Source organism: Theropithecus gelada, chromosome 3 (genome assembly GCF_003255815.1).
Source record: "Theropithecus gelada isolate Dixy chromosome 3, Tgel_1.0, whole genome shotgun sequence".
In the NCBI taxonomy this organism is placed as follows: Eukaryota; Metazoa; Chordata; class Mammalia; order Primates; family Cercopithecidae; genus Theropithecus; species Theropithecus gelada.
The window spans coordinates 132464805-132477768 of record NC_037670.1 but is presented as its reverse complement, the minus strand read 5'-3'; the positions used below and the strand labels follow the sequence as shown (position 1 = coordinate 132477768).

General features: G+C 42.5%; 1 protein-coding gene across 2 annotated transcripts in view; it reads left to right on the top strand.

Moving 5' to 3' along the window:
• LAMB4 (laminin subunit beta 4) overlaps positions 1–12964 on the top strand; it is a 108116-nt gene that overhangs the window by 33296 nt on the left and 61856 nt on the right. For both annotated transcript variants that reach the window (XM_025379850.1, XM_025379851.1), the window contains exons 12-14: positions 1029–1138; positions 3947–4026; positions 4563–4713. In XM_025379850.1, coding sequence (XP_025235635.1) covers positions 1029–1138; positions 3947–4026; positions 4563–4713 — 341 coding nt within the window. The remainder of the gene's footprint in view (positions 1–1028; positions 1139–3946; positions 4027–4562; positions 4714–12964) is intronic.

Sequence of the window (12964 nt, the reverse complement as noted above, 5' to 3'; positions counted from 1 at the left end):
GTTTACATACAATGGAATATTATTCTTCCTTAAAAAGGAAAAAAATTCTGACACATCCTTCAACATGGATGATCTTTAAGGACATTATGCAAAGTAAAAGAAGGCAGTCACAAAAAGACAAAGACTATATGATTCCACTTATATGAGGTACCCAGAGTAGTCAAAATCAGACAGAAAGCGGTTGCTAGGGCTTAGAGGGGAAAAGGAGTGGGGAGTTATTATATAAAGGGCATAGAGTTTCAGTTTTGCAGGATGAAAAACGTTCTGGAGCTTGTTTATGCAACGATGTTAATGTACTTAATGCAATTGAACTGCCTGCTTAAAATGGTTAAGATGGTATAGTTAGCAGTATTTTCAGGTTTTATCCATATTACAGATTACATCAGTCTTTATTTTTTATTACTAAATAACATACTATTGTACAGAAGTGCCACTTTTATTTATCCATTCATTAGTCAATGGGACATTTGGGTTATTTCCATGAACGTTGGTATTTGCTGCAAGTGTATTCCTTGCTCTGGTAGCATGTCTTCTTAGCCTTTGCAACATATGAAGGGCTCAGAAATGTCTATGGGTAAAGGAGAAGAAGGACGGAGGGCATTAAGAGAAAAAGTAACAAAGTACTAAGGGAGAGGAGAGAGCGGGATTCCAGATGCATCTGCCAGAGAAGGAGCCATCAGTAATAACCATGACTCCCAGAAACTCCTGCCTCTGAGTCACCAGCCTGGTCAGCATCACTCAGGGTTACTGTGCCAGTACTGCAGCATGTACAGCTAACTACACCTACTTGTCTCCTCCTAATTGCCATCCAGTAAAACTACATAAGGCTCTGGAAGTGTCTGACACAGGATTTCCTCTGTGAGATTGTATGCAATACAATAATCACCAGCCAGGCACACAATAAACCTGGCAGGGCAGGCTTCTCTGTGTTCTTGCCGTTATACTTCTTGCTTTGTGTGAGCTATTAAGTACACTCACAAGAGCGGAGGAATTAAGAATAAGAATAACTGTGTATGCTGTGCTTTCAGCCTGCGACTGTAACTCCCTTGGGAGTCTGCCACTCTTGACCTGTGATGTGGATACAGGCCAATGCTTGTGCCTGTCATATGTCACCGGAGCACACTGCGAAGAATGCACTGTATGTATTTGACTATCATTTCCCTTTTATATAATGATGTGGATTTCTATTGCCATTGCCTAGGTGAGACTTGGTTTTGCTAATCTCTTTCCTTTTCCTATTGTGTTTTAGTACTCCAGTGGTATGAGTATTTACACTACAGAAATCAGCAAACACTACCTATCTGCCTCCCCTCACCCCTGCATCGAGCTGCCTGTTAAACATTTACCAGCACACCACTGGACTGGACTAAACCGACCCAGGCACAGATGTTATTAGATTTATCCACTGTTTTCCTGAAAATGACAAGCAGTAGAATAGAAGAACATTTATCTGCCCATGTTTTAGGCCACCAGAACTTTCTTCTATCCCTTGCACACAATCCCCTTATCATCCCTACCGCGCCCTTCCTAAAAATGTTTTGGATAAGGTCTTATAAAAAAACAAACATAGGTTTAATGTATTTTAGATTCCTGTGGGAAATAAACTCTTGGATTTTTCACAGACTCTACTAAACATACAAGCATGTATCATCTAAAATTAGTAAAATAAAACATATTCACTCCATAAGAAATGCATGATGCAATTGGGAAGTTCAAACCCAACTCTTTTCTTTGTTCTCCAATCTTGGCAGCTCACCATGACATTTTAGAAAGAAAAAAACACAAAAACTTAACCTAATAAAAGAACAGTGACCTCGATGTGTCTGAAGAAATGTAGCTGATGAATAAGAAACATATGCCTATGAAGACATGGTTTTGTGCTCATATTTTAAGTCGTTTTACTGAAAACAGGATGGGGCAGACAGGGTGGGGGAAAGAAGCAAGGAAGGAAATATGAAGAAGGGATTCTAGAAGAGAAGTCAGAAAATCTGAAAATTGTACCTTAAAGAGAAAGGTCAGCCATGCCAATCTCCATGACCATAAGTGTGTGACACAAAAAAAGGAGCACAGTTGGTTATAGCATCATCAAATCCTGAAATTATGTGATCAACCAAATCATGTAATTCCAGACAAAGCTTAGGCTCAGGCTGACTTTTTTTACTGGCTGGTTAACTGCTACATGTGCAGTACAGACTCACTTTTGCTTGCAGAGAAAGCAAGTAAAATAACTGAATAGGGACCCCCCATGGGGGAACTGTCCATTGTGGCTGAGCCCGTGTACCCACCAGGTTCTCCATATCCACATTTCTCTAGTGGCACCGTGGATCTGCCCTGAGGTGGCCAGCATGGCAGCAATCCCTGTCCTAGAGGGAGTTTTCACGACCACATCCTGTGGGAAGCAGTTCTTGTCACATCATTTTTTTTTTTTCTTAAACTGAAGTTTTGGTTTGGGGAAAAACATCAAGTTCTTTGTCACATTGTGTCCAAAGACATCAATGTTTAATATCTAAAAGGTATCTTTTTGAGTAAAATCATGCGTAAAATTGTACCAAGATACAAAAAATATGGATGCTTAACAAGACCATTTCCAACGAGAATTTCATACCTACTAAAATGTAAGTTTTATCGGAGCATGTTCAATTGAGATTGGTTGGAGAAGACTTTTTTTGAGCATTTTATACTAAATATTATAACACTTAGAAAATAGTTATTTGTATCTAACCAGCTGTTTATTTTGAACAACGGTCAAGATGTTGCAATGATGGAAAAAGTCTGGAACAACAGAGTTGATCTCTCACATGGATTCATGTTATTATGCCAAAACAACTGATTGATAAACAAATGCCTATGCTAAAGTGTGATATTCATGTAATATCTCAAAATTAACTTGAATGATTTCTCTGCCTCCAAACATTTCACTATTGCATGGGTAAAATCCCCAGGGACTGTTGTGGTAAGGGAACCTATAAGTTTTATTAAAAGCAGTTACATAGCCGAGCCTGGTAGCTCAGGCCTGTAATCCCAGCACTTTGGGAGGCTGAGGCGGATGGATCATGAGGTCAGGAGTTCAAGACCAGCCTGGCTAACACAGTGAAACCCCGTCTCTACTAAAAATACAAAAATTAGCTGGACGTGGTAGTGGGCACCTGTAATCCCAGCTACTTGGGAGGCTGAGGCAGGAGAATTGCTTCAACCCGGGAGGCAGAGGTTGGTCAAGAGCGTATCACTGTGCTCCAGTGTGGGCAAAAGAGCAAGACTCCATCTGAGTTGGGGGGACGGGAGATAAAGGCAGTTACACATAGGCTGGTAGAAGAACTTCTATTCCAATAGGGCATACATAACCCAGCTTGAGCATAAACTGGTGATGTCAGAGGAATTGTAAGGCTTCCATTGCTTTTCCACTTGACACATTACATGGACAACCTTCCTGTCCCCTTCATTTTTAAAAAAATTTTTTGAGATGGAGTCTCACTCTATCACCCAGGCTGGAGTGCAGTGGCATGATCTCGGCTTACTGCAGCCTCTGCCTCCAAAGTTCAAGTGATTCTCCTTCCTCAGCCTCCCAAGTAGCTGGGACTACAGGCATGAACCACCATACCCATGCAATTTTTGTATTTTTCGTAGAGACGAGGTTTCACTATGGTTGGCCAGGCTGGTCTCAGACTGTTGGCCTCAAGTGATCCACTTGCCTTGGCCTCCCAAAATACTGGGATTACAGGTATGAGCCACTGTACCCAGCCCTGTCCCCTTACTTCAAATCCTGGAGATGGGAGATGTGTCTGTGGAGATCATTAGCCAAGCACATAGGCCAGGAAGGCTTCTCTGAGATGGTGCAGGCTGTTTGGCTATTTGATGTGTGGCAATTGCATTGTAGTGATTTCAATATTGCACTTCAGAGCAACAGTATCTTCATAGCAGGAATCAGCTGAGCCTGTTTTCTCTGTAGGTTGGATACTGGGGCTTGGGAAATCATCTCCATGGGTGTTCTCCCTGTGACTGTGATATTGGAGGTGCTTATTCTAACGTGTAAGTCAAATGAGTAAGTTTTATAGCAATATTCCTTATTTAAACATAAAAGCACATTTTATTCTGATATGCTCATAGTCATAGGTGAAAAATTTCATTCCATGACAAGCGATGATCTTGAAACATTAACTACAACCCTTTGATTTATTTCACTTCAAATATTTCCAAGGGTGAGGTAAACAATCCTGCTGGGTATCCCACCACAAGCTGGTGGCAAGGGTGCTTGAATACGTGTGACCTGCCTAAAACACCAGCTTTTTCCATCCTGTAAAGAGAGATCCTAATGCCCCCTTTTTGCCAGATTTTAGAGCAGAACTGCGGGGAAAAAGTGGCCGCCTGGGCTCCATGACCCTGGATTCACTATTCAAGACCGGTTATGTTAAACCCATGGCCTTTCTACATCTGCCCACAGGACTATTGATTGACTGACTCTCAGGATTGCTCCAAACTCAGGGAGCATTAACCCAGCACCCATACACCTTCATTTTACACTCACCTACTTTGTATTTTTTCAGGATGAATTGCTTTTTCCTCAGGTGTTCACCCAAGAATGGGCAGTGTGAATGCCGCCCACATGTCACTGGCCGTAGCTGCTCTGAACCAGCCCCTGGCTACTTCTTTGCTCCTTTGAATTTCTATCTCTATGAGGCGGAGGAAGCCACGCCACTCCAAGGACTGGCGCCTTTGGTTCGTATTTCATTTACTTTCCCTACAGACTGCTTTTGATGATACATCAGTAAACACACACAGCACATACTTGAGATCATGGTTAAGATACCTAGAGAAGAATGCTTTTGCCCAAAGATGCAGATCAGAGTTTGTTATAACCTGCAAATGCAGATTATGTAACTCTTGAGCACAGAGTCTCTGTTTAATTCATCTTTGTCTCCCAGGTCTAGCACAGGGTCTGGCCCATCAATGTGAATGGATCAAATTATGATGAAACAGACTTTACTTTTGCTGTTTCAAGGTTTACCCATCAGACAAAATGTGTTTATTGAGTGTCTACTTCTCCATCTCCCCATGATACTATAAACTATAAAAGGGTGAGGTGGATGTGTACAGCACTCATCATTGTTGCACTATAGCACAGTGCCTGACACACTGTAGGAACTTTATAGATATCTGCTAATAAATGAATGACGAAGGTATAGAAGGTTCTCAAGAGTGTGACTCCAGATAGGAATATGACAAAGGAAAGGTAATTCAAGGTGAAACTCTTTAAGGAGAGAAAGCATGTGAAAGTTGATCCCAAAGACAGGATTTGGACAGATAAAGAAAACAAGGGGAATGAATTCTAGGTTCCAGTAACTGAGTCATTCCTGGAATCTGTTCCTTATCTGTAAGGACAGATGGGGAGGGATGAAAATGCCCCATAGGAGGCTTGGAATTTGCTCTTTTACTGACTACACTCAAGACTATAGCATGAGATTTTCATTGCCCCTACTTAGATGTAACAACTGCAGTAGGTGGAATCCAAATTCCAAATGAAATAATCCATTGTCTGGGTTCTTCTTCATGGTCTTGAATATTGCATCTTTATAATTGCTGAAAAAAAATTTTTGGAAAGAAGTATTAGTATGTCTGTTTAGGTCATAACTAGGTCTCACTTTTTAGATAAGAAAACAGAATAAACATAATTATCTAAAATAGATGGATGTAGCACCCCCAACACAGCACATACTGAACAAATGTTTATCCTGTTACCAATTAAGTAGACTAATATCAAGTATGCCAATACAGCTCTGAGCCAGGGGTTGTGAGTAAAGCGTCTGAAACAATGCTGATTTCACTTGTGAGGGGGGTTAAATCATGCATGATATGAACCCTTACTACTCCCTCAGTGGCTTAAGGAAAAATATCCAGGACATGGAATACGTTTAAAGGGCAGGTAACATTTTCTTAACAAGTTAGAAAGTAATGCCTATGACAAAAGAAAAAGCATTCAAGGTGGGCTTGATATTAAGAGTTTAAAGGGCAATAATGTGAATAATTTTCTTTCTCTGCTGAGGGTATGATCTTTAACTGTAGTAGAAAAGATTTAAGTTGGTTACCATTTGATTATTTGCACATTCATTAACAAAATGTTATGGTATGCTTGCTATGCTGTCACTGTTGCTCTATTATTAGTATTATTCCATGTATTTAATGTGCTATGCTTTGTGCTTTACATACATTGTCTCATTTAACTCTCCAAACAACCTATTATTCCTAATTCCCAGATGAGGAAAAAACATTAGAGAGGTTAGGTAAGTCACTCAAAGTCATACATCTAGTAGATAGTGGGGGTTGGGAGAGACTGGATTGAAACCCAGATGCATCTGGTTTAAAAACTCTTATTCTTGACCAGGCACAGTAGCTCACATCTGTAAAGCCAGCACTTTGGGAGGCCAAGGCAGGAGGATCACTTGAGTCCAGGAGTTTAAGACCAGCCTGGACAACATAGTGAAATCCCACCTCTACAAAAACAATGACAAAAAATAGTTGGGTATGGTGGCACATGCCTGTAATCCCAGCTACTTAGGAAGCTGAGGTAGAAGAATAGTTTGGGCCTGGGAGGTTGAGGCTGCAGTGAGCTGTGGTTGCACCACTTCACTCCAGCCTAGGCAACAGAGCAAGAGACCATGTCTCAAAAAAAAAACCAAACACAACTCTTATTCTTAACCCGTTTTTTGTTGTACAATGTGCACACAAAGCTGAGCTCCAGGCTAAGGACAGATAAGGATTAGTTAGGGTCACTGGCTCCAGGAGTTTTTACTATAGCTAACACATTTACATAGATAGCTTAGGATGGGCCAGTGACAAATGATAAGGAGAATCAGTAAGTGTATTAGGATTTCTGAGCCATGAGTGAGCCTTTATGAGAAGACAATCTAGCCAGAGCAAGTTATAAATAACAGTTCAGAGGAGAACCAAGGCAGGTATAGACACAAGTACAGCAGGGAGGGTAAATAGAGAACTATTGTAAAATAAAATTATAGTCTCCTGCTAAGGAGGCTAAACTTTATTTTTTGAGCAATGAGAACTTACTGAAGCCTTCTGTCATGCTGGGCCCCTATTGACCTCAATAGATACTGCACCATGTTCAAAGAGACCAAAGAAGACACCCAGAGCCAGCGAATGAGACATAGGGTTGATTGAGGGAACTTACATACAGGGGTCTATTGGCAGCAGGCTAGACAGGAGCACTGCTATAAAAAAAAGAAAGTGTAGTTTATGTAGCATTTTCACTTAGTACCCTCCCCCCAGCAACCTCTTCCATAAAACCTTCATTTAACCCAAAACCAAGGGCCTCAAACCTCTGTATGGCCTGTATTCCACAGGATGGGCCAGAGGTTCAGATGTTCCTCAGAGATAAGGAATGAATCTCCAGGTTGGCGACTCCCAGATTCCTTAGCTGGGAACTCTAAACTCACATTCCTTTTAGACCATAGGGTCATTCTCAGAGTATGCGTAAGTGATTGCTGTCAGATGTGTTCGCCACCTTCTGTGCAAGGGAATGATATGACAGAGGCTGTCCTCAGTATTCTTACAAACTTAATCTAACAGAAGTGAAGCCCATTTCTGTACAGACTGTACTAGTCCAGACAGGAACAAATAAGGACCTAAGTTAAGAGGTAACAGAGAGAAGAGAAAGGTTGGAGATGAAACTATGAATGTGAATAAAAGCAAACCCAACTGCATCTTATGAAGAATTGTTTCAACATTCTAATTGGAGAACTAAGAAGAATTACAATTAACTTTCTCCATGGTTCATTGGTGGAATAATCTGAACCTCTTGGTCCATGGTATAATTAATACTTCTGATGGGTACTTAAACTGTCATTTCTTTTTAAGATGTTAGGCCGGGCGTGGTGGCTCATGCCTGTAATCTCAGCACTTTGGGAGGCCGAGGCGAGCAGATTACCTGAGGTCAGGAGTTTGAGACAAGCCTGGCCAACCATGGCAAAACCCTGTCTCTACTAAAATACAAAAATTAGCTGGGCATGGTGTCTCACACCTGTAATCCCAGCTACTTGGGAGGCTGAGACACAAGTATCACTTGAACCTGGGAGGCAGAGGTTGCAGTGAGCTGAGATCGTGCCATTGCACTCCAGCCTGGGTGACAGAGGGAGACTCTGTCTCAAAGTTGCCCATTTTGGAAAACAGAAAACTGAAAAAAAAAAAAAAAGATTTTAGCAACAGCTTTGCCTGGAATGTGATGTGTATTTCCAGCAACAAGGAAGTGATTTCATAATTGACAAAGAAAAGATAATACTGAAGAGAAATGAGAAGTAAAGCTTCCATGCTGATGAGCAGAGTGAGGTAAACCATTTATGAATGGCCACAGTCACAGGCCGTAAATGAATTATATGGTAATGAATGCACTTACAACTGTGCTTGGTCCATGCATGTACTCAGTTAGTAAAAGCTCTTATTACCCTCATGAATAGAAATGGAGGAAAGGAAAAACCAAGTCCGAAGAAATCAGATCCTCTGGGGAAAAACATCAATAGCTTTATTTCTTTGCAAAACAAATAATTTCTAGAAATCTGGGCTCTGAAGAGTTAGAGTTGCACACTGTGAATTCACAATTTCTTGTCATTTTAGTAAGGAGAGGTAAAGTGCTGAGGAGTGGCTCTCCTCTTAGATGGAGAAGGAAGGACACGCTGATGGCCCCTGGGTTGGTGCTGTAGCTGTGCCTCAGACTTTGAGGCAGCTGCAGTTGGTCAGTGCTGGCATCAGTGGCAGAGCGATGCCACCTCCTCATGGCCCAGTCTCCCATGGCTACAGAAGCCGCAAAGAGTCCAGAAGACCTTGTAGCCATCCCTTGTTATTCACGAAAGTCAGAGCCACCGTAGGCTTGTTTGTGGGTTGGTTCATTCCTTCATTTATTAGCTGTATTGAGATTTTTACTGAGCCTTCCTGGGTGCATATGCACAAATGGGTGTATTGGAGAAGCAAATGAAAGCACACGTTGGCTGTCTTGTTCCCAAACCCAGCACCGCTTACACATAAGAGAACTTCTCAAGTGAATAAAATGGCTGAATGAAAGAAAACAGAAATACTTCAACATGGAGCCTGCCCTCATTGTAGTGGGAGGGAGCTGTGGACACAAACGGCTGGTGTGTGGTGGGCTGGGCTAAGGGTCATGAAACAGCTGCATGTAACATGATATGGACTTCAGATTACAGAGAAATACCCCAGCTGAGAAGTTCAGAGAAGGCTTCGTGGGCATTGCTCCCCCTACCAGGATCATGTGCGCTAATCATGGGGTCTTTGCTTTCTCCTACTTGTTCCTATTCCTATGCTACAGCCCCACAAGGCCTTCTCTGACTTCTAGGCTAGAAGTGGCTCTCCTCGATCTGAAGTCCACCTGAAAAGAGGAGACTGGGGAATGAGTCGCTACTCCCCTCCCCTAATTCCCTCAGTGATCCTCAAATTTTTACTGTGCGTGTTACCTAGGGAGTTTATTTAAAATCCAGATTCCAGGTCTGACCCTTGAGATACCATATCCGGGAATCTGAGGCTGGCCAAGAAACCTGCGTGTTTGCCACGTGCCCCTAGGTGAGTCTGATATGGGTGGTTCGTGACAGCACTTTGAGAAACCCAGCTTTAAGCATGCACAACATACTCCTCTCTTTCTTGAAATGACCACCTCTGTGTTATTGATTGGGAAAACTTCTTCTCATCCCTTAAAACCCAACTCAGATTTCTTTTTCTCTGACATTTCCTACCCTGACATCTGGACATGATTGTCCATCTCTGGGGTTCCATAGAGCTGTAATTTTTCAAACTGCGGGACATGCTAATTAATAAGTAGGCCATGGAATCAGTTTAGTGGGTCAGTTTAGTACAACAGAAGAATACAAAATAGTCATATTTTTATCCATTTTTTTCAATTTTATGTAAATGGATATCTGCATGGGTACAGTGTCACTCACTGTCTTAGATTAGGTTCCTGGAAGCAGATGACAACAGGGATTCAGGTGCATGTGTTTTATTAAGGGAACGCATGTCAGGGAAAACCTATAATGGAGTGAGGGAAATAGGCTAGGAAATGAGAAAGGGGAAGGCAGGTATGGGGTCGAGGGTCAAGTTTAGCTTTGGGTCTCATCCCCCAGGGAAGCTCTGAAGTATAAATTACACCACAGAGTTGTCCCCCACTGAGGCACAGGGCTGGCCTGTTGTGTTCCTGCATCAGTCAGTTGTTGGTGCTGGACTGCCAGGGCAGATGTGGGTAACTTTCCAGGTGAGATGACTCTCATCAGCCAAGAGCAAGGCCCAAGAGAAGGGGGCAGTCGGGAGCCATAGCAGCAACAGTCTCAGGAGCTGGCAGCTGCATGCACTGGCCCAGTAAAGGGGATCTGGCAGCAGAACAACGGCACCTACAACACCTACTCACTGCATGCTCAGACCCACCTGCGGGGCCCAGTGCAAAATAAAAATGCAGAGCTTGTGTTCTAAAATCAGAAGAAAAAAAAGGGCCATTGAAAGTACTAAAATATAAAGCATTATACTTTCTTTCATGATCGCTCTCTCAGTTTGTCAGAGCATTTTGTTATTTGCTGTTCAATGTCATTCTATGTAAAGATATATTAAAATTTAAAATTATTAGCATGAATTATACCATTCATCTTTGTAGAGTGCAGTGCCAATTTTAACTGGAAACATAAATACATTTCAACTCACACATGCAATCACTGAAATTGTAGAATTTGTATTCATATCCACATTGTCAATTTGTAGTCATATATAGATACGTATTTCATTCTTAACAGAACTGTGAGAACTCTGCACAAGACTAAGTTAACTGTTTTCATTTCACTTCCTGCTATGTATTCAACCGACACTCTACCTTCAGCATACTGATGAGTAAGGAAGGACTGAAAGGAAATGAAACTGTGGGTTGTCCTGTCTTTCTTTCCTTCTAGTCATTCTTTTCAGTGGAAGTAGTGGGCTAATGCAGGGAAGTCACATGAATAAGAAAATATATGAGGTCTGGCATGGTGGCTCACACTTGTGATCCCAGCACTTTGGGAGGCTGAGATGGAAGGATTACTTGAGCCCAGGAGTTTGAGACTAGACTGTATTTGAGACCCTATCTCTGCAAAAAAATAAAAAATTAGCTGGGTGTGATGATGTGTGCTGGTGGTCCCAACTATTCAGGAGGCTGAGGTGGGAGGATCACTAGAGCCCAGGAGGTCAAGGCTGCAGAGAGCTGTGATTGTGCTACTGCACACCAGCCTGGGTGACAGAGCGAGACTCTGTCTCTCAAAAAAACAAAAAAAAAGATATAGGATTCCTTGGTTGTTTATGTTTCTTAGAATGCCTTTCTTTCTGCATTCAAAAGAAGTCTGGTTCTAACAGAAAGCTCGGTTTCTTGGAGCTATCGACACTCCTGCTAACTTGATCACATGAGTAACACACTTACCTTGCACTCACTTTGAGTCTCACTGAACTCCCAGGCACAGTAGGTCCCCCAGAATTCTGTGTTCATTGGCCAGGATGTGCACTATCTGCAAATGGGGCAACAAGGAAGCAGACACACATGATGCGCATATCTCTTCTGCTCACCTGCATGCTCCACTGTCCCAAAAGACTTCACTTACAGAACAAGTTCAAAGAAATAAAATTATTAACTCTATCAAGATGGTGACAGCAAAGCATCAAATCAAGCATGGGGGCTTTCTTTGAGGGGTTGGGGGGTGGTCCTAGGTAACCATGAAGCTGGCCCTGCCCATTTGCTTCTTACATTAAGTTCATTCCATGCAGGCACAGCTTCTCCAGGATTCTGATTAGTCATAATTCCTGAGGAAATTTACAAAATGACACTAGTGAGACAAACTACAGCTTCTAGCTGCTGCAGTTGGTCCCAAGGCTATAATTGATACCATCTCCCTCCCTCCTCTCTACACATTCTAGATTCCCCTCATCCTCAACTGGTACTTCTGAGATGACTCACACTCTCATCCCTCATGGGCTGGAGGCCCTGCATTGCATGCCTTATCAGACCACATGTATGGGAGCACCAAAGATGCCCCAGTGGATCACCTCAGTGCCATACATATTCCTCATGTCCCAATGATATAGCCACAGCCCTATAGTTATGGTAATTCCTTCTTGTGACTACTGGTCTGCTGGCATGAGGAGCCCAAGAGACCATGTAGCAGCCATAGCTTTAAGATTAGCAGAAGGAACTCTGTCTCCCTCCAGGAATCAAGACCTCTAGACCCACAGAGTGGTAACATTACAGTGACAAGAAGCCCAGATTCCCATGGTTACTGGGAGTGATAGTGGGCATGGCTAACCCTACTTGGTTCTCCCAAGCCCATGTATTCGGCCTATTAGGGACACAGCATCAAATAAATGCCTTGATTTAAGGAGTACATAACATCCCAAATAGCACTGGCCCATCTCTTTGGGCTTCATTTCCAAGTTTGTGAAGCTAATGCTTCAGCTGCATCTTTAAGGGGCCCCAATGCACTGCCATCTCAGGTCAGCATCTTCCAGGTAGTATGGTTTGTGTAAGGGCAGTGAATCCCAAAATCACATGACCACTGCTGAACTTCTTTTGCTGGAAAGTGGATCTATTATGCAGAGGAGATATTATATTTTCCCATCGTGGTGAATTAGACACTCAGCCCTCAGAAAAGGGTGCTGGCCAAGGCCACAGAACAGCTGGTTCTCACTATGGGAAGTCATGTGATATCACCTTGGCCCGAGGCACCCACTTCACTAGCCCTCAATGTAGGGGACTAATGTGGTATTTCATAGAATATATTGATGGTCCAGATCCTTTTGGGCTATATTGTGACAGAGAACAAGAGAAGTAAGTAGGCCTGGAGCAAGACTGTGAACATACCCTCTTGCCCTTCCCAAGTATTCTCCTCAGCACCCTCAGACTACAGAAGGAACCCACTTGCCCTTGTTGGAAAATAGAGCACCACCATTCCAC